We start from the raw sequence: 24,475 nt of genomic DNA, 5'->3' as shown, positions 1-24,475 counted from the left end.
CGTCAAGTCAATATATACCGTGGCTCACAAGTTACTAAGTTTTTCTTTTTTTTCTTCTCAGTCTTTAATTTGGGGCCTGGAGCATCCAAGTTGTATTCTTGATGTACTGTACCTCTTAGTTTTATTTCAGTTGTCATTTTCAATTAAAAAAAAAAATTAAAAATGATCTCTCAAATTATACGTTAAAAAAGTCAATAATTATGTCTGGTGAAGCGCACCGAAAAAATAAACATTAATAGTTTAACTGAATGTCAACTTATTGACAATGATACTCTCAAAAAAAAAAACTTATTGACAATGACAATGCTTCTTTAGTTTATCTCGTTGGAAATTAACAAATCAAATTAACAACTAGTCGAAAAAACAAATCAAATTAACATGCAATTGGACTATGAATCTTGCACGTTACTATTTAATCTAAAGAGAAAGAAATTGCTGTCACGCGGACCCACATCTTTGATGCTTTGAACGTACTATTTAATCTAAGCTCCCAAGTCCCAACTTGGTGTTCTTATGAAAAATCTAATCTCCCAACTTGCTGTCATTCATCCACCCATGTTATTTTTTATTTATTTCTTGTTTTTTTATTTTAATTAAACATGGCTTTGTGCTTACAATAAGTCCCCACAAAAAAGGCGATGTGAATTTTGTACCAGTCTGCACAGTCATTGTACATTGTCTGGCTTTGCGAGGCGGCGAGCCATTTATTGGATCAAATGGACTCAACCTCCTAGTGGCAGGATGAAACGGAGTGTTGTCGTATTTATTTTCGTGCAGAAACATAGTAGAAAAGCTATGCTATCTGTAATGATGTTTTTTCATGATAGAGTTATTTTTCTGTTATGTCACCATTTTGTTAAAGCAAATGGAGTAGCCAGTAGAGCACATAAAAAATAAATAAATTTTGTAGACTCCTGGTATTATCTCTAGACGTTCTCTTGATACTTATTGTAATAAGGGGTTCAGGCTCTATATCCTCTCTTGTATTCTCTTGTTTCATTAAACAGGACTTGAAGGTAGTCGCAGTCGCACCAGTTTTAAAAAAAAAAAAAAAAAAAAAAGTTTAAACTATTCAGTTGGAAAAGGAAAGAAGAGTAAAAAATACTTCCAAATTCCAATTGTAGAAAAGGAAGCGATCGAAGGAAACTAGGAAAGTGAGACATGCCTGTGTGGAAAGTTGAGTGGAAAAAATATCCACGAAGTATGAAGCCTGCAGCGATGCATTGGTACTGTTCCTAGTCATTATTGATTTACCATTTACCTCCTACAACTACATAGCTAGTTTTAATTTTAGGGAAAATGTCCATTTACCCAAATTTGAGCCATACTAAGCCCATTTATCCAAACATCTTATGAGATTGCCCACTTACCCAATATTTTATATATATTTTGCCCTAATACCCAATTAAGTATTTTTTTTATTGCTTTTTATTTATTTTGGAGACAATTTTGCCCACTCCTTCTTTGTCACTTAGAGAGAGAATTTATCGGAAACCTCGCCGGACTCCTGCGACCGGTAGCGGACTCCGGTGACCGGAATCCGGAAACCGGTGACCGGAATCCGGCGTCCTATTTTATTTCCCCCTAATAAACATTTTATTGCCCCCTAATAATCATATTATTGCCTCTTAATAAAGAGATTCAAAGCACGCAGGTATTAATTACGCAAATTATAACCAGTCATCCAGTTCAAAAACACAAGAGTATTAGTTAAGCACAAAAAAATTTGACTATAAATACATCTTCAATTAATCATCTGTAATTGAATTCATGTTAAAACCTATAATAACTCATTATCGAGCAACACAGACACATTGGTGTGCTCAAGCAGAGAATGAGTGGAGAGCACACTGTTATAGGGCTCGACAACAGACGTAGAAACCTGAGGAGAAGGATACACAGTGAATCCGAGCTTGGACTTTTTCCCATAGTCCACAGAAGGCCTCTCCAGCAGAAGCAACCCGAGACCTAACCCGGTACCGCCACCGACGGCATTGAAGACAAGGAATCCCTGGAGCCCGGTGCAGTTATCAGCGAGCTTCCGGATCAGATCCAGGCAGAGATCGACGATCTCTTTGCCGATGGTGTAGTGACCACGGGAGAAGTTATTGGCGGCGTCCTCCTTGCCGGAGATGAGCTGCTCGGGATGGAAGAGCTGGCGGTAGGTTCCGGTGAGGACCTCGTCGATGACGGTAGGCTCGAGGTGGATGAAGATGGCTCGTGGGATGTGTTTGCCGGCACCGGTCTCGAAGACGAAGGTGTTGAAGGCGTCGTCGCCACGGCCGATCGTCTTGTCGCTCGACATCTGGCCGTCCGGCTGGAGAGAGAGAGAGAGAGAGTGAGTGAGAGGAGTCGAGGGAGAGAGTCTGACAGGAGTATAGTTTGTTAATTAAAATGAGGGCAAAACTGTCATTGATGTTTAAATTGGGTAAATGGGATTAAAAACTTCTTGGTGGAGTAAGTGGGCAATTTTTAGGCCCAAATTGTGTAAATGGTCAACATCCCTTAATTTTATTGCAACTAGCATGTGCCCGTTAATCTAGAAACTAGCATGTCCCCACATTCTATTCTATACGTGTGGGTCAATTTTTTGTGTTTTTGTAAGGAAGTGGGTGGCTTCTTAACTAAAGTAGTTTCTTATAACAATAACTACCGTTCATTTTATTTTAACTTAATTTAAAAAAATATATATATTATTGTCTTTCTAGGTTATTTTAGTTTTTATTATTTTTAATATATGAGTTTTTTTTCTTCTTTTTTTAGAAAAATATGTGTGTTTTAGGAAATCAGAAATTGGGAGAGAATGAGTTGTACTTTCATTGATAATAGGGGCCTCTTTATATACAGAATCACAAGTAAAGAATCTACGTCTTACAAGGTAACTTAATCATACAATGATTGAAATATCTCTGTAATCTACGAATAAGACTGGTTCTATTAGAACTCAGACAAGTAATCAGAGTTTGGGCCAGATACACAAGCTAGGTGTTCTTAAACACTCCCCCTTGTGTCGCCAAAACGTGGTGCTCCTCTCGTTGCCTCGTCAAAAACCTTGCCAAGTAACAAAAATAGCCTTGGTCGAAGGAGAAAAAGAGTACAACACAAGCTTCACGTTTCGGGACCATACATATAGACATCTCCCCTTGATGACTACGATCATGGGAGTTCGGATAACTTCTGCAAACAATGCTACCAACATGTTTCTTGAAAGTGGATTTAGGCAACGACTTAGTGAAGAAGTCTGCCACATTGTCCTCGGATCGAACTTGGTTCACTTTAATCTTGAGGAGAGTCTGTTGTTGCTGATTATGTTTGGTGTTGTCGCTTTTGATGTAGTCTTACTTCATTTTTTCAATGCAAGTGGCATTATCCTCATAAATGCTCGTAGGCTCATTTGTGGTAGGCTTAAAACCACAATTGCTTCGAACATGTGTAATTAACTAATTATGGATCTAATCCATATACATTCACGAACTACTTTGTGAAGGGCAATCATCTCTGCATGGTTCGAAGAAGTAGCGACTACGGTTTGTTTTGTAAACCTCGAAGATATCGCGGTCTTTCCCATGCTGAACACTCAAACAGTTTGAGAACGACCTTTGTGTGAGTCAGAGAGGTACCCAGTATCAACAAAACCTTCCAAAATGCTAATGTCATTTTGGGATTGGGATAGAGGACGCAAGTCAGTGTTGGCGGCGTGTCTGGTGTGATGGGTCTGAATCCATCATCTCTCTTTAGGGATAGAAAAAACTCATATCACTAGTCCAATGACATCGATTTGGCGCAGAGCTCTATCTAGCTAACAAGTTCACTGCAAATGAGACGTTCGGTCTTGTGCATTGAGCTAAGTACAATAATGCGCCTATTGCACTCAAGTAGGCACTTTGGCCTCTAGCACATCTTCGTCATCATCCTTCGGATGAAGAGGACCCTTTTTATGATCAAGACTACGGATGATCATGGGCGTGCTTGAAGGCTTGACATTGTCAAAATGCCTAATCATCCATCAACACGATGCTCAAGTTCTAAACCAAGACAAAATCGTGTTCTCCCAAGATCCTTCATCTCAAACTCGGATTTCAAGTGTTTAGCAGTTTCCCTTAACTCTTTAAGGGTTTCCAAATGAAGATCATGTCACCAACATAAACTGCCATAGAATTCGAAACTTGTCATAGAAACTTGCGGGCATAGTTCAACATTGACATAACCCTTCCCAATCAGATAGTCGCTTAGTGAACGTTTCAACCTCATTGCAAGGAATGGTTCACCAAGAACCTTCATGTATATTTCGTATCTAGATCCCCATAAAGATAAGTAGTGATCACATTTGTAAGCTGCATGTTCTGTTATTCGGAAACTACCAAACTGACAAGGTAGTGAAGTGTAATGACATCCATTACATGAGAATATGTCTACTCGTAGTCGATTCCAGGGAGTTTTGTGAGAAGCCTTGCACCATAAGGCGAGTCTACAATCTCTTTTTCTCATCATGTTTTCTAACAAAGACCCATTAGTCAATAGGTTTTATGTTATGAGGTGTCGGCATCACTGGCTCAAAAAACCTTCCTCTTCGTCAGAGAATACAATTCAACCTTGATCGCTTCTTTCCATTTAGGCAAATTTCCTCTATTTGGCATCATTCATCAATGGAGTGTGGTTCGATATCATTGGACACAACAAACTCATGCGCAAATACAATCATCAATCATGATGGAGTTTATATCCCATGTCTCATGTACACTAGTGTAATTTTCAGAGATCCCTATATTCTTAGGAATAGGTTCTATCGTTAAGGTGTACTCCAACGATAACCATAATCCGGAACATTTTCATGAAACGGATTTTGAGTGTTGATGACCTTAGGATCGAGTTGTGTCAAAGTATCCTTCAAACCCACGGACCTCCCACACATCCTAGTTGGGGTCATGGCCTGTGACGCAAGAGTACCACTCACTATGGCGTTGGTGTCATGCCTACCTCCGTGTAGGGTGGCGCCCGTAGGGACGTCCATCCTTGCAGGCATATTTGCAGCAGATATGTGTGATCTCATCACTTTAGCAGAGATCGAGATGAGACATAATGAGGGTACACCACGACAATTCATGTCATTCCTGTTGAATATCTGTGTTCTTATCTCCCCCTAGCGACAGGAAGACTGTCTCATCAAAGTGACAATTCGCAAATCTAGCGATAAAGAGATCGCCTGTTAAGGGTTCCAAGTAGCAGACGATAGTTGGAACTTAATATACAACATAGATGCCCTTTAGTCTCTGTGGACCCATCTTAGTGTGTTGTGGAGGCACAATAGGCACATAAATGGCCCACTCAAATATGCTTAAGTACGAGATACTTGTACCCAGTCACTAGCTATAACGTATAGAGAGATTGAGTGATGGTGGGTCGTAGACGAATTAGCATAGTTGCCTGCGATATTGCATAACCCTAAACTAATATAGTGAAATTAGTGTGCATTATCAATATCCGGACTACCATCATAGTCATTTCCGTGAGACTATTTGGGTGTGTACATGGGAATATGATGTCTAACATCAGTCCCAATGATATACAATAATCATAGAAAGTCTTCGATGTAAACTCTCTAGCATTGTCAAGTTGAATTGACTGAATGGAATAATCCAGGTAATGAGCCCGTAGCCATATGATCTGTGCTAGGACTGTAGCATAAGCATCATTATGAGTGGACAATGGCATGACATGTGACCAGCGTGTTTGCGCGTCAACCAACATCATGTAGTATTTAAATGGTCCACAAGTTGGTTGAATCGGTCCACAAAATCCCCTTGGAGTCTATGTAAGAACCGAATGAGTATTTTTGTATCTTTTGCATAAGACGATCTCGGTCCTAATTTCCCTAAGGAACAGGCTTTGCAGATTAAGCTAGGGGCCTTAGAAGCAACCAATGAGAATTTTGGTTGGGACTGAGCGTCTTATACGCTATTGGAAGCAAAGTTGGTTACTACAACATCACCAATAGCAGCATCACTATGATGGTCACCATCCACGGCATTATGGATAGGGACGTCACTGGCCCTAGGCCAGCGGTGGATGTGGCGGCGCCAGAGGCAGTGGCGGCGGCTACACTCAGTCTAGGAATTAACCTTTGATTCTTACTTCATTTCACTCTGATTCTAATCACTGGCCAGCGGTGGATGCGGCGGCGCCAAAGGCAGTGGCGGCGGCTACACTCAGTCTAGGAATTAACCTTTGATTCTTACTTCATTTCACTCTGATTCTAACCAATCCTTAATTTATTTACATAGAGCACACTGGTCATGTTGCCGATCACATTTTCTATGTATTCTTGCTACAAAGACTCGGTGGCATTTTTTTTTTTTTTTTGCGAAGTTGATAATTAATTTCATTTTTTTATCGTAGCCAGAATGACACATACATCAATTACTGTCTTGGACTAGAACTTTAAGGACCAAAAAAATTATCAAAATTGCCAAGTACCATTTATTGAAAACAAATAAGCCTATAAAATGGACAAAGTCACAAAACTTGATTAACCTAACTCTCACCGCAGCAATTCCAATTGCCTAAAGAACTCAATTTTTGTACATATTGGAAAAACTAAGAGTCAAGTAAATCGAATGGCTTTGTCCATTATATAGGCTAAATAAAGCAAAGAACCAATTAAATTAGGATAAGACTCATTAAATGACGTGGACGTGCCACATCAGTTCCCACATAAGGTGGGATGCAGTGGGCATTCAAAATCGAAATACCAAAATTGGACCGGTACTGTCCTGGACTAGTTCCTTTTTTTATTTTTTTACTGTTCCGTACAATTCCAAACAAACCGTTGAATACAAGACATGATCTTTTTAGTCCTGGAATTAGGCCTCATCAACGGGCCGGGTCAGGCCTTACTATATTTTTAAATAGTAGCGGGCCGGGCCGGGCTAGGCTTTATTGTAAATTGAAGGATCCAAGCCTGTCCATATAAAGCGGGCCTTGCGGGCTTTTTAGGGCTTTTGCGGGCCTGGCCTTGCGAGCTTTTTTGGGCCGGGCCTTGCGGGCTTTATTTACAAATAAATCTTTAAAGATACTAATTTTTTTTATAAACTTATATTTATATATCATACACTCCAAAGAGCAACGTTTATCAATTCAAAGAAAATAAAAAAAACTAACCGTTGGATGTTATCATTACAATAAATTATGAGTGTGGTAAAAAATTTAACCAATTTCACCATATTTTCGAATCCGATCGATTTGGTCAACCGTCATCACTTATATGTCTTCTTGGTTGACCGATGGTGTAACAACCGCGAAACGTGCTTATTTTTCTACATCACATCTATAAATATTCCATTGATGGATATCTGTGGACATAAGATAAAAATTTCAATTTTAATTATAAAGACGTTGACGTATACCAATTTGCCTCCTAAAGTTGTATGACTTATATGTTGCATTTAAATTGTTGAGGTTCACTCCAAAGCAACTATGAAGTGGAAAATGAATTTAGAGAAACCAACCACTTGATAGAGAGATTGTAATGTTTTATGGTGGTTGTAAAAAATCCAGCCTATTTGGTTCTCGTTTCGAATTCAATCAACTAGGTCAAACTTAGTTACTCTTATAAATCTATATTTATATATCATGCACTCCAAAGAGCAACCCCTATCAATTCAAAGAAAATGGAAAAACTGACCGTTGGATGGGATTATTACAATAAATTATGAGTGTGGTAAAAAATTTAGCCAATTTCACCATATTTTCGAATCTGATCGAATTGGTCAACCGTCGTCACTTGTATGTTTTCTTGGTTGACCGATGACTTGACGACCGCGAAACGTGCTTATTTTTTCACATCACGTCTGTAAATATCCTATCGATGGATGTGCGTGTACATAAGATAAAAATTTCAATTTTAATTACAAAGACGTTGGCCTATATCAATTTGCCTCCTAAAGTTGTATGACTTGTACATTGCATTTAAATTGTTGAGGTTCATTCTAAAGCAACCATGAAGTAGAAAATGAATTTAGAGAAACCAACAGCTCGATGGAGAGATTGTAATGTTTTATGGTGGTTGTAAAAAATTCAGTCAATTTGGTTCTTGTTTCGAATTCAATCAACGAGGTCAAACTTAGTTACTTTTATAAACCTATATTTATATATCATACACTCCAAAGAGCAACCCCTATCAATTCAATAAAAATGGAAAAACTGACAATTGGATGAGATTATTACAATAAATTATTAGTGTGATAAAAAATTTAGCCAATTTCACCATATTTTCGAATCCAATCGAATTTGTCAACCGTCGTCATGATATGTAGAATATATGCACATATTCTATATAGAAGTATAAGAACTTCACACACACACACATTATAAACACACACACACATATTCTTATAGATATATATATATATATAAAAGAATATGTGTGTGTGTTTATAAAAAAAATAAAATATATATATATATATATATATATATATATATATATATATATATATATATATATAATACATACATATATAATAGTTTACTGGCTTTTACAGGCCGGGCCTAGCGGGCTTTTGGTGGGTCGGGCCGGGTTTTTGCGGGCTTTTTGACGGGCCGGCCCTCTACCCACCAAGGCGGGCTTTTTAACGGGCCGGGCCGGCGGGCCTCCATCAGCCCGCTTGATTCGCGGGCTTTTTGATAAGGCCTACCCGGAATCATGTCTGATATTATTTAATTAACTTGAACCTTTCTGTTGGTCTACATTATTTCCAACTGATGTATTTTGATCCATTATATCTCTTCCTGTCTCTGGTTTGTCTATAATTTGTTATGTCAAATGGAAACACTCAATTTTTCAAGGTTCGTGGTTCTTTTCTTGTTAATATTTACTGTTATTATCAGTGGTACGATTCAGACATTTGTGATAGGTGCATTGAGAATGGTAATGTGTTTCCATGCATCCTTGTTTAGTACATCTGCCATCTCTATCAATTTCTGCCCAAGTTGTTGATGAGCTTGATCTATGTCTGATATCATTTAATTAACTTGACCCTAGCTTTCTGTTGGTCTACATTCTTTCCAACTGATGTAAATTTTGTAATTTTAATCCATTATATCTTTTCCTGTCTATATGATTTGATATATTTACCCAACTCTCTCTCTCTCTCTCTAACTTTGTTTGATATATAGCCACGTCCTGCACGAGAATAATAAACTAGGATTCTAACGTCCTGCACGAGAATAATAAACTAGTCTTCTAATAAGTTAATTCGGATGTTATTTAATCCGCGTGAATACACAAACACACACACACTCAGAGTAGCCGGTACCCCAAAATTATCGAGCTATATCTGGATCAGAGTTTTGAGATGGAGATTGAGATGGAGATGCTTATCTTTTCTGTGCTAGTTCTCTTTGTTTCTACTTTGTACCATCTTTTTCGTATGTTGAATAGAAATGCTAGCAAAAATGAAGTTGATCATCATCAGCTTCAGCTCCCACCAGGAAGCTCAGGATGGCCCATCATCGGTGAAGGCCTTGCTTTTATGATGACAGCCAAAAGGGGTGTCCCGGAGAAGTTCATAGAAGAAAGGAGGATCAAGTACTCATCATCACATTCCAAAATCAGCAACAGCAGCTGCAAGGTGTTCACCACATCGTTGCTGCGTGAATCTGTGGCGGTGCTATGTACTGCCGCTGGAAACAAGTTCCTGTTTTCAAACGAGAACAAACTCGTCCACTCATGGTGGCCTGATACCATCTACACCATCTTTGCCGGACTCGACAAACCAGACACCCACGAGGATTCCATTCGACTCCGCAAAGTTCTTTCTCCATTTTTCAGCCCCAATTGTCTCCAAAAGTACGTAGGGACCATGGATGCCTTCACCAAACGTCATATGGACGTGTTTTGGTCGGATAAAAAACAAGTCAAAGTTCTGGCCTTAACAAAGATGCACACCTTCACATTGGTGTGTAAAATCTTCTTAAACGTGGAGGATCCAGCAGTGATTGCCAAACTGGACGAGCCAATTCAGCATATCGCAGCAGGCTTCATTTCAGCGTTGCCGATAAATCTGCCTGGCACAGCATTCAACCGAGCCATCCGAGCATCCAAGCAAGTCAGGAAGGACCTTGAAGAAATGGTTGAACAGAGGAGAATCGATCTAGATCGATATCGACAGACGGCTATGGCAGAAGATCTAGATGAGAGTAATAATAATAATAATGATCAAGATTTGATGTCTAAGTTGCTGATGGACACATATAGCAACGGCCGACAGATGAAGGAAACCGACATCTCTGACATCGCCAACAAGTTAAAGGGTCTACTCATTGCCGCTTCTGACAACGTAGTCACCACCTTGTGTTCTATCGTCATGTATCTATCCGAGCTTCCTACAATTTATGAAGCCGTCCTCAAAGGTATCTAAGCATAATCATCTGTCGATCATATCTATTATTTATCTATCTTCCTATTTCTATTTCCGAACTGATATATACCTCCGGCTAAAGAAAAGTTACGACGCCAACTATGTCAGTACTGGTTCAATTCGATATATATAAGGATTAAGTACGTAGTTGCTGGCCCGGCCAGCCCCGCAACAAGCAAGTGACCTCTCTCATACTTAGTTAATCTGTTAACTAATTAATTACAGTGATACTAAAACGTAGAATTAATGAATCTCTTTTGTCAGAGCAAATGGAGATAGCAGATTCAAAAGCAGATGGAGAATTGCTCAACTGGGGGGACATACAAAAAATGAAATATACATGGAACGTCGCATGTGAAGTGTTGAGATTGGAGCCGCCAAATCCTGGAACTTTTAGAGAGGCAATGACCGACTTTGTCTATGAAGGATATCTGATTCCTAAAGGAATGAAGGTTTGTACATGTATAATACATTCATAATAATAACATGTACGTGTGTGTTGGTTTCTCTAGCTACCTATGTTTAAAAGTTCATTACATACTCATGAAATGAACTATTTATGCATGTAGTTATACTGGAGTGTGTTTTCGACACATAAAAACCCAGAGTACTTCCCAGATCCGAAAAAGTTTGACCCCTCAAGGTTCGACGGAGGAGGACCGGCTCCTTTTTCGTACATCCCATTTGGAGGAGGACCTCGGATGTGCCCCGGAAGAGAATATGCTCGTTTTACTATTTTGGTTTTCATGCATAACTTGGTCACCAGATTCAGGTGGGAGAAGATTTTTCTCGATGAGAAAATGGTAATGACCCCATTTCTTCTTCCTACCAAAGGACTTCCGGTTCGCCTTTATCCTCATCCGTCAACATCATCATTGTGAACGAAACGGACGACGACCTGAACTCAAACACTACGACTATGTATGCACACCAAGTACCTATATTAAGTGGTTGGTTTAATACATATAGCTAGCTACTTCAACTAGTTTGTTATATTTATGTATACTGGGCTTCATGCACGCGCTTGTGCGCGCGCGTGCGGAAGTGCGGTGCTCGACACCTCTTCATTCTGATTTTTGAATAATGGCCTAATGAACTTGCAGTTGTTCCATATATATGTAATGAAGCACAATATGCTTGTACTAATACAAATTGTTTTAAAATTAATATAGGCATACATGAACTTTATTTGAAAGAGCACTGATGGACTAAGCATTTTAAAATCCAATTACATAAGCATAAAACACCCAAGAGTTCAGCAATTTCTACAATCTAGTAGTTCTAGGAGCTTTGTATCGCAACTTCCTATTATGAACTCACTATTACAGAAAATGAAACACACGACACCTCTTATACGACGCCACATTGTGTTTCCGTGGTCTGAATGATTTTTTATTTTTGGCACGTCGTTTTTAAAAATTCTGTCTTCTAATATGAATTCAACCAACGGGTGTTTTTCATGTTAGACTTATGAATTGTTTCAGAAGACGTTTATAGATGGAAGCGTGGTGTGATGAGGTTAAAATGGTTATAGGGCGGCAAGTTTCCCACCATTTGGCACCACTTAAATTTCCCTAGCATGTAGTGGTGATACGATGGTTAGTTTAGAACTGTGGTATGAATCTATAGTTTTGCAAGAGAGAAACATGTCCACCAATATTCCCCCCAAAATTTCCCTCAATTCTCCCATTTCCCTCCCACCCAGGCAAGTAGGCAACAAGAGGAGGGAAACTGAAAATTTAAAAGTGACATTCAGACAACATGTATGTGGAAAACCATGGTCTAATGCCTTGTACGTGCATGCATCAACTAATGGTTATTTGGCCATGTGTCCTAAACCATGCGCGGCCACTACACATTCAGACACAATAGCGCATCAATTAGAAAAAGGACTAAATACTGTTTAGTCCTTGAGCTTTTGACCATAAAACACTTCAGTCCCTGACCTTCTAATTTCACACGTTTAGTCCCTGTACTTCAAAATTTCAGACCAATAGGTCATTGTTGTCTAAAAGTCGCGGCGAAATGTCTATTATGCCCTCAGTTTTTTTTTTTTAATTAATTAATTATTTTATTTTTTTTGGAAAAGGATTTTTTTTTCCCTTTCTTTCTTTTTGTTTATTTTTTTCTGTTTTTTTCCTTTCTTTCTTTCTGTTTGAAAAAAAAAAGAATAAAAAAAATATAAAAAAAAAGAATAAATAAAAAAAAAGATAAAGGAATAAATTTATTATAAAAAAAAAAAGAACTGAGGGCATAATAGATATTTCGCCGCGACTTTTAGACAGCAAAGACCTATTGGTCTAAAATTTTGAAGTACAAGGACTAAACGTGTGAAATTAGAATGTCAGGGACTGAAGTGTTTTATGGTCAAAAGCTCAAGGACTAAACAATATTTAGTCCTTAGAAAAAATAGCCCACACAGTAGCGCATTCACTCCAAAACTTCACAGCCTAACCCCAACTCTTTCCTTCTCCAACACCGCCCTAGACACAGCCCTCAACCCTAAATCCACAGCATCCGAAGCCCTCAAGCCCTCAAGCCCGACTCTCCGGTACCAATCCCAGACTCTCCGAAGCCCTAAATCAAAGATTTGTCTTCGATTTTGGTAAGCCCTAAAATTTGGGGGTTTTGATTTCGGGTTCTTCACTTTTGATTTCTGGTTTTGATTAACTGGAGGTTTTCGGGTTCTTCATTTTTTGGTTTCTGTAGAAATTAATTTGTGAATTTCTTTGGTTTGTTCTTATTCTCTTTTATGTGTTTATTCGATCGATACTGCGGTCAATTCTATTAAGCCATTGCGGGCTGGCTGTTGCTAATTTTGTTATTTGATTTTGATTGTCATTACATGCATATGAAAATTTGGTAAAATTATTTCAGAACACGAAATTGAAATTAGAAAAGTATTGCTATACAACCACTCTGAATCCGGTAAGTTATTGAGGATATATAGATCCCACATCGAAAAAATGGGACCTTGCCTATGGGTTTATAAGGGTTTGAGCCACTCCATCCATTGCCAATTAGTTTTGGATGTGAACCTCAGATTACTTTATCATGGTATCAGAGCGGGTTATCCCACGTGTGCATGCCTCGAGGCCGCACGAGCTCCATGTCACCCAATATAAGTTGTCGACGTGTATGACTTGAATATTCACCACACGTGCGGAAGCGTGTTGGGAATATATAGATCCCACATGGGAAAAATGGGATCTTACCTATGGGTTTATAAGGGTTTGGGCCACTCCATCCATTGCCAATTGGTTTTGGATGTGAACCCCAGATTACTTTATCATATTGAGGGGGCGTGTTGGGAATATATAGATCCCACATGGGAAAAATGAGAGCTTACCTATGGATTTATAAGGATTTGGGCCACTCCAACCATTGCCAATTGGTTTTGGATGTGAACCTCAAATTACTTTATCAGATTAAGACTCAATTTCAATTTAATTATGGACGAACTGCACTCAACTCAATGATATGATATGACACTGTTTATTGTCAGGCTGAGCGAACCATCACATTCTCACAAGAGGAGCCCTGGCCGACATCTGGATGAACAGTATAACTCAATCGCTTCCGCCACCTTGGAAGCCCCTCTTGGTGGACTCATTGTTTGGGGTTGCCACAAGAGCTGGTCACGCCAATATCTCTTACACATCAAGAGAAAGTCTTGCGTACGGCAGATGCAAGGAACACGTGGTACAGGCTGACCAATCAGACCCTTAGCAGGGGGGTATTTTAGGTATTTCACTTTTAAAAAGTAGGGGTAATTTCGGAATTAAAGAAATTTTTGATGGGTTCTGATTGGACAGCCGCACAGCCACGTGGTGTGGCTGCCGTATGTAAGAATTTTTCACACATCAATCAAACTTCACACTATCATACTCACGGGGTTCCACTTGCCTAGCCACTATGCGAAAGTCAAGCTAAGTCCTTCGATTATATACTCTGCGCTATCTTATCGAGTCATCACTTGTTGCATAGCACGACGACACAAACAATGTCTATTTAGTACCGACATTGGCCCGTCATTTTTTATTATTCTTTTTTTGTTTAAGTAAATCCAAATTGTGTCTGGCCCAAACTCTAGGTTACTTGACCTAGTGGTAATAGAGTTATTAACTAGAGATAATCTCGAAGAATCTTAGAGATATATATTCAATGTATGATTTTCTTTCCTTGTACGATTCAGATTCTATGCATTGTAATCCTCTATATAAAGAGGCCCCTATTATCAAAGAGAATACACAGCAATTTTCTCTCAATTCCTGTTTCTCTAAAACACGTTATCAGTACGAAGCCCTAATTACCCTGAAACCCTAAATTTGTAGCCTTCAAACCTTAGCCACCAACGCCGCATATATTGAAGCCCTCAATCCCAGGATTCCAATATTGGCGGCGAAACCACCAGAACCGGCCAGAAAACCACCGAACCGGCCACCGGAAGTATCGAACCAGCCCTCCAAGAAAAAAAAAAAGGGATCCCTGCAACGGTTCACCACCTTCCGGACCTCCGATTGCTACCAAATTTTGCCACCAGCAGCGTCTCGATCCCAAGATCTAGGAACCGGAAACAGAACTCTAAAAACCGATCTAAAAGTTGCTGAACCGGCCTGCAGAAAAACAAGCAAAAGAAAGAAAAAAAAAGAAAAGAAGGCAGCCCAGAAGCCCAAGCCTAGAGGCCCACAGACGCAGGCCCACTGACATGGCCCAATACCACGTCAGCACAGGGACCCACTGCCATGTCAACATCTGGACCCACTTGCACATGAGTCTCTAGATCCTTCTTGACGTTTTTGATGAGTCATAGGCCCATTCTACATGCTTTTGCCGTGAGAATTACAAGGAAGATTAGAAGATTTCGGCAATATCTTTTAAAGGATTTTATTGGATTTTCTTGGGATTTTGTGAGAGAAAATAGAGGAATAAGAATTGATTTATGACTCTACATACAAGGGAGGCCGAAATTAAGTCTAAATACATGGAAGATTTCGGCAATAGAAAGATTACTTGCTCTCCAAGTTCATATGCTATTTTTCTATTGGTCGAAGTGATGCAATTCAAGAGAAATTCAAGGAAACCCTAGCCCTTGCCGTTCACTATATAAGGGAGGCTTTGTGAAGACATTAGAGACACCACAAAATTCAGAATCAAAAGCCACAAACACTCACCTTTCTCTTCCAAGTTTCGGCAACTTCAAGAAATCCAAAGTTCAAGACCGTGAAGCATCCATTCATTCATTCAAGCATCCTTGCCGTAGCTCTCATCCATTCCACCAACTTTTGAAGCTTCTTGCGTCCTTGAAGATCAAAAAGTGTAACCATGGAACCTCACTTATGTTTTCGGTTTTGTACAAGAATTCTATTTCGGGTTTTATTAAATTTCGATTTGGATTTCATTCTTGGTTTCTTGTTATGCGATTTCTATGGTGGATGAAAGATTGAATTTAGTTATGTGATTTCCAAATACTATGAAGCATGAATTCGGTTTTAGGTTTTCAAAAAGATAATTGTTATGTGTTAATTGATCTTTGGATGCATACGTTGATGAACATGTAATTGAATCCATATTTAGGTGCTAGCGTTCTAGGCTTTAATAAATTCGGTGGAAAACCTATAAACACTTAGGTGAATTAACAATGAGTTTTGCATGCTTGATTAGCGTTCTAACTTGTGTTCTTGACTTGAATTGAACAAACTTTCAATGTGTTTACTGCGTTATGATTGTCTTTGTTAGTGATTAGCTACCACTAGTAATTACAAGATTAATAGGGTTAACTATGGTGCGTTCATCTAGTTAATTTAACTAAGGGAAGTAATAGGAACTTATGCATGCGTTCATGATTTGTTCTTGATCGATTCTATGCTTGAATATAATTTGATTCGTGATTTGATGTTTGAAACCTTGCCAACATGTTAATAGTAGTTAATTACATATTATTTTCGTTCCATTCATTTAATTCTATTTGATTCTTGGTTTTGATGTGTCACATGTGTATAATTACTTAGTTGTTAGATAAATCAAATCAAAATCCCCCTCTTAATTTCGTAAATATTGTGAATATATATTCTTTAATTTGTTTTGCTAACGTTTATTTTTCAGGAATTAATTAGGCCCTAATCTCCGGTTGAGAACGATCCCTACTTATTCTTACTACACTGATAGGGTTGTAAATTGATACACTAAATGTGTACGTCACCTATTTCGAGGTATTTTTTACTAAAAGTTCCCGTTTTTGAAGTTTTTATTTATTTTCTCTTCTTTTTCTCGGGGACTTGCAAACTCCCTTCTTCTACCCCCCTTTCTTCATCATAGGGGAGACCTAATTAAGCCGAGCTGTGGGGGTTGGTGCTCACTCCAAGCTTGGAGCTTGTTGAGATCTCCAAACTTAGAGTTTGTAGAGAATTTATGATCGACCACTAACATCATTGTTTCAATCTAATCCAATACCTCTTAGAATTGAATTTCTTAGAAGCGATTACGCTAAAAAATTCCTAAGTTCTTGGAAGCAATTACGCTAAGGAATTTTATATGTTTTCGAGGTAGCTTTTTCGCTTCGAAACTAACCCTTTTTCTTGTTCTCTTTCAGGATGAGTAACCTAAACAAATTGGACTTTAGTCCATTGGGAACAACTGGCTCTGGATATCACAGGTGGGTTCGTGATGTTCGCAAGCATCTCAAGGCCGATGGAATCTTGGATATGATTCTCGAGCCTAGCCAGGACGTGCTAACTGTAGAGCAAGCTCAAGCTTTGGAAGCAAATAGAGTAACCTTAGAGGCAAATAAGGCGAAAGCCATCATCCTAATGACTCGTCATATGGATGATTCGCTCCAGTACGAGTGTATGAATAAAGAAGACCCCAAAAGGTTGTGGGTCTCACTCAAAGAAAGATTTGGCAACATCCGTGACTCCCAGCTTCCTGATCTAGAAGTGAGATGGCATAGCCTCCGCTTCTGCGATTTCAAGTCAGTTCTTGACTACAACTCGGAAGCACTTCGCATTAAATCCTTAATGGAATTCTGTGGTAAAGAGATCACAGATGCGATGTTGATTGAAAAGACTCTCTCTACCTTCCCCGTCTCTGCACTGATGGTTGCTAAGAACTATCGAATCAACGTTATTATAGGACGGATCACAAGGTTTCATGAGCTCATTGGAGCTATAAATGTCGCTGAAAAGCATGACAACATCCTTGTGAAGAACTATATAATTCGAGATCCGTGGAAATAGAGCATATTCCGGAATCCAATTATAGTCGCGCCCCTAAGAGAGGGCGCCAAGAGCGAAACCCTAATCTTAGGGATACTTCTGGACGTTTTGGTCCATATATATAATCGCTCTACTTGGGAAGGTAATCGCCAAAATAGGCAAACACGGAACCAAAGAGATCAACGTGGAAAGAGAGAGGGAGGCAACGCCTCTGGCCATGTTGGTGGCGCCACCAACACTAAGAGCCATCTAAATGACGCTGTCAAAGCACCTCAATTAATGGAGTCTGAGCAAAGAGATGTATGTTCTCGATGTGGAGTATCCGGTCATTGGGCACACATTTGTAGAGCTCGTGAAGAAATTGTCACTGCCTACAAAGCATATTGTGAAGCAATAGAAGCTCACTATGTGGAACAAGAAGATCAAGAAGATGATCTAGAGTGAAGGGTTGAAGACTACAAATTTGGCTGGGATCAATAGATCGCCAATTCTGTTTAAGTCTTTATTTTTCCAAGAGATGTAATAGGCAATTGCCATATACTTTGTAGTAAATTCCATTGGTTTAGTTTTTCTTCACATAGGCTCATCCAAAATGAGTATGATGTCTAGGAAGGTTTTGAGATAAGTAACGAGATCACACAAATATGCTGCAAACATGCCTGCAAGGAATGACGTCCCTACGAGAGGACGTAGCGCCACCCTACACGGAGGTAGGCATGAAGCCAACGCCAAAGATAGTGGCACTCTGGCGTTTTAGGCCATGGCCCCAGCTAGGATGTGTGGGAGGCCCGTGAGTTCGAAGGATACTTTGGCACACTCCAATCCTTTGATCATCGACACTCAAAATCCGTCTCATTAGTATCTTTCGGGTTATGGTTATCGTTGGGGGACACCTCAACGTCAGAACCTATTCCTGAGAATATAGAGCTCTATGAAAATTACACTAGTGTACATGAGACGTGGGATAGAAACTCCATCATAATTGATGATGTAGTTGCGCATTTCGTTGAGCATGTGTTTGTTGAGTCTGATGATATCGAACCACGCTCCGTTGATGAATGAATGCCAACGTAGAGAAATCTGGCCTAAATGGAAAGATGCGATCTAGGTTAAGTTGGATTCTCTAACGAAGAGGAAGGTTTTTTGAGCCAGTGATGTCAACACCTCCTAACATAATACATATTGATTAATGGGTCTTCGTTAGAAAGTGTGATGAGAAAAAGAGATGGCAATCTCGCCTTATGGAGCAAGGCTTCTCACAAAACGCCCTGAAATCGACTACGATGAGATATATTCTCTCATGATGGATGTCATTGCACTCCACTACTCTGTCAATTTGGTAGTTTCCAAATAACTGATCATGCAACTTACGAATGTGGTCACCACGTATCTCTATGGGGATCTAGATATGGAATATACATGAAGGTTCATGGTGGACTTCATTTACCCAAGTCAAGTGGCTCTAGACCACGGAGCGCGTTTGCAATAAGATTGAAACGCTCACTAAAGTGACTACTTGATTGGGAAGGGATATGCCCACGCGTTTGCATAACAAGTTTCGGATTCTATCACGATTCATGTTAGACATGATCTTCATTGGAAGCCCTTAAAGAGTTAAGGGAAACCGTTAAACACTTGAAATCCGATTTTGATGAACGATTTTGGGATAACACGATTATGTCTCAGTTTGAAACTTGAGCATCGTGTTGATAGATGCTTAGGCATTTTGACAAGGTCAAAACTTTAAGCACCCCCATGATCGTCCGTAGTATTGATCCTGAAAATGATCCTCTTCGTCTGAAGGATGAAGACGAAGATGTGCTAGAGGCAAAAGTGCCGTACTTGAGTACAATAGGCGCATTATTGTACTTACCTCAATGCACAAGACCGGACATCTCATATGTTGTGAACTTGTTAGCTAGGTATAGCTGTGCGCCAACGCGACACCATTGGATTGGTGGAAAAAGATATCTTTCGATACTAGAGATGTACGACTGATAGGGGCATGCTTTATCCCTATAGAGAGATGATGGATTCGGACCCATCACACACCAGGAACGCCGCCAACACTGGCCTGCGTCCTCTATCCCCATCCCAGAACGACATGTGTTTTGGAAGGTTTTGCTAATATTTGGTATCTTTCTGACCCACACAAAGGTCATTCCCAAACTGGTTAAGTGTTCACCATGGGTAAAGACCATGATATCTAGGAGGTCTACAGAATAGACCCTAGTCGTTATATCTTCGAACAATGCAGAGATCATTGCTCTTCACGAAGTGGTTCGTGAATGTATATGGATTGGATCCAAAATTATGCATGTTCGAAAAATTGTGGTTTGAAGTCTACCACAGATGAGCCTACGAGCGTTTAGGATAATGCTGCTTGTTTTGAACAAATGAAGCAAGGTTACATCAAAAGTGACAACACCTAGGATAATCAGCAACAACAAACTCTCCTCAAGATCAAAGTGAACTAGGTTCAATCTGAGGACAGTGTGGCAGGCTTGCTCACTAAGTCATTGCCTAAATTCCACCTTCGAGGAACATGTTGGTAGCATCGTTTGCGGAAGTTATCCGAACTCCCATGACAGTAGCCATCAGGGTGAGATGCAGACATCAGGGGGAGATGTCTACATGTATGGTCTCGAAACGTGAAGGGTGTGTTGTGCTCTTTTTCCCTTCGATCGAGGTTATTTTTGTCCCACAGGGTTTTTGTTACTCGGCAAGGTTTTTAACGAGGCAACGAGAGAAGCACATAATTTGGGCGACACAAGGGGGAGTGTTTAAGTAAATCCAAATTGTGTCTAGCCCAAACTCTATGTTACTTGACCTAGTGGTAATAGAGTTATTAACTAGAGATAATCTCGGAGAATCTTAGAGATATCTATTCAATGTATGATTATGTTTCCTTGTACGATTCAGATTCTATGCATTGTAATCCTCTATATAAAGAGGCCCCTATTATCAATGAGAATACACAACAATTTTCTCTCAATTCCCGTTTCTCTAAAACATTTTTATTATTTATTCAAAAAAAAAAAAACATTTTTTTTATTTTTTTTTTTATTGGCCCGTCTCTTTATTGGATGCATGGACCAAGCCTAGCTAATCTGTTGACGCATGTTTCAAACAATCTCAAACTTATTTGACCGAGTTATCTATGTTGCAAGATGAAGAGGGAGAAGTTCCGCTAGCGGAGTTGCGCTTAGCGGAAGCTGTCTCGCTTGCAAGATGAAGAGGGAGAAGTTCCGCTAGCGGAGTTGCGCTTAGCTGAAGCTGTCTCGCCCTGGCGGTTAGTATTCCTGCCTTGTGGAATATTACCTAGTACAGACGCTTCGTCTGAAGGCGTCCAACACGTGGCTGACATGTATTGGGTTAGCGTGTGGAATAACGTCTGTTCAGCACGCCCGTCTCCTCGCCATAAATGCGTGTAATTATTGATTTGGTAACCGAGGCGTCGTCTCAGTTAATCCGGAGAGTAAGTGCGATTGAGGGGCACGTGTACGGTCGTGGTGCGATGTCGTTTTTCAGCGGATGGACGAGATTGGCCTGATGTTGACATAAATGGGAGGGAAACGTTAGGGTTTAACACTTTGTACCCTTTGCGCAATATCGTCGTCTTCAAGCTTTGCCCTGAGATCTGAGCACATCCGGCGATTCCGTGAAGTTATCGATCGTTGGAGCACGCAGATCTCCTGTAGTGACGATAAGCGCTTTCGATCGCACAGAGCCTTCTCTCTGAGGTTGGTGTCTTGAATCTCACTCCTGTTCCATTGGTTTTTTTTTTTTTTTTTATGTTTGCTTGTCAGTTTCTGGGATTCTTTGATTTGGGGTGTTCTGTTCTTCTCCGGTGTTTTCTGAGGGTGTGAAAAGAGCTTTGGAGATGAGATTTGATATTTGATAGGGAGTTGGGGCTTTGGGGTTTGCTAGATGGTCGAATCTGGGTTTGAATGTGGAATCGGGTTTTTCTTGTTTTGGCATTTTCTGGGTATTCTGGGATAGGTGTTCTTGGATGCAAACAGAGAAGTGTTAGTTTAGATCGTGTTGGAACTAACTGGTTTTGGGTTTTAGGGTTTTGGGATGGCTAGCGTCGTAGATATCTCGAGCGGTGAGGATTCCGGATCTGACGAGTCGCTCAACGTGGCGGATAGGGTGTTTATTGACTCGTTGCGTCCGTCTGCCCCTGCAGGAACCTCACCGTCCGAACCGCTAGACATTGTGCCGCTACAAACCATACCTTGGGAAGTTGCCATGGGTCGAGCTGGTCGTCCTGAAAGTTCTAGGGCGAGAGAAGATGTCGCTACTCGCAAAAGGCGGGAGGAGAGGCTGGCGAGTAATAGAGCCGCTAGTGGCTCCGCAGACGGGGTGAGGAAGGCTGGCGGGGAAGAAGTTGAGTCGGCCTGGGTGCTTGGTGATGGCAGAGCGGTTGACGAGGCCGGAGGGCCAATGACGGCGGCCGCCGTTGACTGTGTGAAGCGGGTGTTCCGCCTGCCCGGAGTAGTGAAGTTGCGACCGCCTCTGAAGGATGAGAGAGCGTCGTTCCTGTCAGCAGGGCACGCCGCCGTGCATGAGGCGATCTTCCGCCAAGGCGTAACATTCCCGCTGGTGCCAAAGCTCCAGATCCTGGTCTGCGAATTTGGCGTCGCCTTTGGGCAAATTTGCCCGAACATGTGACGATTACTGATAGCGCTCAACTCTCTTTGGCGCTTGTCCGATTGTGAGGGTCCAACCGTGGCGGAGGTGCTGCACTTCTACGAGTTGGTGTATGTGAAGCGCCAAGGATGCAGCGGACAAGTGAACCTGAGTCGCCGCCAGGGGGCGCCAAAGCTAATCGAGATGAGGAGTGTCAGTGAAAAGACAAACACCAGGGTGAGGTGGTTTAGCATAATGTCATTGGGCGTTTTTTTTTTTTTTTTTTTGGTAAATGAATGATTATATAGAAGAAACCTGGTTTTAAACAAAACCAGACAAGCAACAAGGAACAGTAGCTAAAAAAGCTAACAAGCTAACAAAGCAACAACCTCAGCAAAGAGGGAACAAAAAAACAAAGAGCAGCTAAAACATACATCCTAATGGCTATACATCCTAGAGATGACACCATTAAGAAGGGAGTCTCCATTCATGAATAATATAACTGTTAGAAGGAGAAGGAGGAATCTTCCAAGACAATAAGCATAACCGCATGGACTCCACAATTGCTTTGAACACAACAACAGAAGGGAGGCTTTCGTTACGGAACTTGCGGTTATTTCTCTCGCGCCAGATAGCATAAACCGCAGCTTGCAAAGCCAACTTTTTGATAGCAACAGATAAAGAATTACCCTTCCAGTTAGCAGCAGCCCAAGGAATGAAATGCTGCCAAGAGAGGAGAGGATTACTCACATCACATTTAGACAAAATGTGAGTCCAAATGCCAGAGGTATAAACACAATCAAAGAAAAGATGGTTGTGAGTCTCATCAGCAGCAAAACAAAAAGCACAGTCATGGGCAGCAAGAGGAGGAAAAATTCTTACACGATACATAGTTGATAACCTTCCTCTAATAGCAAGCCATAAGATGAAGCTCCATCTAGGAACAGAACTACCAAACCAGACTAAATGATACCAAGGAACAATAGGCCTAGAAAAACGAAGAGCATTCCATGCAGAAGAAGTTGAATAAACCTCATTCGAAGAAAGAGTCCATCGAACATAATCACTAACCTCAGAGTTAGGAATGATTTGGGTCAATGAAACACGAATCTCTAGTAAATCGTGAGAGAAAGAAGGCCATCTCCAATTATTATTATAAATAACATCACTGACCATGGTAGAGGAAGAGAGAGCAGAATCAGCAATGATATTAGATGACCATCTAAGAGTAAGAGGACCAAGAGGGTGACAATTATCAAACCACAAAGCAGTAGTACGACCATCACCAATCATATTAGCAAAGAAAGAACGACAAAGCTCCCTAATTTTAAGCATTTTTCTCCAATTCCAAGAACACATGGCAGGATGAGGAGCATTCCAGAAAGAATTATTCCTTAGTAAATAAACTTTCACCCAATTGGTCCATAAGTTGGAGGAATCTGAAACAACAATTGACAGCTCAACCATAATTACAAGGTTGCGAAAAGAAAAAATAATACTTTTGTAGGAAAGAGTGATGGGTACACGTTTATTTATGCAGCTGAGTATACATTTGTTTGTTAACTGAATCATATAAATTTAATGAGAGTAGCATTGATACTTCTCAAGCAAGAAAATGAGACTTATTATAGAAGGATTGAGTCCTTCCACTGCAAAGGTAGAGTTAGAGACTGTCACATCTTGGCCATTATTCGTTAATCAAAAATATTGTATAGAACAATAGCATCAGGGAGAATCAGTAAGTTCAGAGATATTGAGTAGGTTACGCGCTCAAATGGACCTTCCATAATCAATTGCTTGTATTTATTGCTGTTTACCAGAAGATATGCTATCTCTTGTATGTATTGTGCATGATGTGCTTTGAATGGTTGGGCATATATTCTTGGAGATTTATGTTCCAAAAAGGACAGTATAATGATTCACTAATTCCAATAGCTTAGGAAGGGTCGGGGAATTGAAGAAGTCAAAGCAAGTGTGTAAGCCGGTTAATGGTAATAACTGTAGGAAGCAAGGGCAGGTGCAAAAGGTTGGGCTTGGAGGAGAGGAGGGAAAAAAAAAACAAACAAATTTGGTGAAGCAAGTGATGGTGGCATGGGGATGGTGACACCGGGAAAGGCTGTAAATTAGAGAATGGTAATCATGTTGTTATCAAAGAATGTAATGTACTTGGTACTACTAACGAAAAAAGAGACCACCACTAGTCCCATTGTCAGG

At 40.2% G+C, this 24,475-nt stretch overlaps 3 protein-coding genes across 3 annotated transcripts; 1 reads left to right on the top strand and 2 right to left on the bottom strand.

Annotated features, from left to right (window-relative positions):
* Positions 1–1,780: 1,780 nt before the first annotated feature.
* LOC133744504 (tubulin alpha-2 chain-like) lies at positions 1,781–4,281 on the bottom strand. Its single transcript, XM_062172602.1, has 2 exons — positions 4,180–4,281; positions 1,781–2,317 (listed from the first exon to the last, which is right to left on the bottom strand). Exons 1-2 carry the CDS (start codon positions 4,279–4,281, stop codon positions 1,781–1,783), a joined length of 639 nt encoding a protein of 212 aa, XP_062028586.1.
* Positions 4,282–9,266: 4,985 nt separating this feature from the next.
* LOC133706835 (beta-amyrin 28-monooxygenase-like) lies at positions 9,267–11,617 on the top strand. The gene is made up of 3 exons (XM_062132393.1): positions 9,267–10,407; positions 10,680–10,867; positions 10,985–11,617. Exons 1-3 carry the CDS (start codon positions 9,351–9,353, stop codon positions 11,294–11,296), a joined length of 1,557 nt encoding a protein of 518 aa, XP_061988377.1. The 5' UTR covers positions 9,267–9,350; the 3' UTR covers positions 11,297–11,617.
* An 11,112-nt stretch (positions 11,618–22,729) lies between these two features.
* Positions 22,730–23,728, bottom strand: LOC133744503 (uncharacterized). The gene has a single exon (XM_062172601.1). It carries the CDS (start codon positions 23,726–23,728, stop codon positions 22,730–22,732), a length of 999 nt encoding a protein of 332 aa, XP_062028585.1.
* Between the last annotated feature and the right edge of the window lie 747 nt (positions 23,729–24,475).

The sequence above is a fragment of the Rosa rugosa genome, chromosome 4 (genome assembly GCF_958449725.1).
Source record: "Rosa rugosa chromosome 4, drRosRugo1.1, whole genome shotgun sequence".
Taxonomy (NCBI): Eukaryota; Viridiplantae; Streptophyta; class Magnoliopsida; order Rosales; family Rosaceae; genus Rosa; species Rosa rugosa.
Note: the sequence above shows the minus strand (reverse complement) of the source record. Positions and strands in the feature narration are given on the sequence as shown.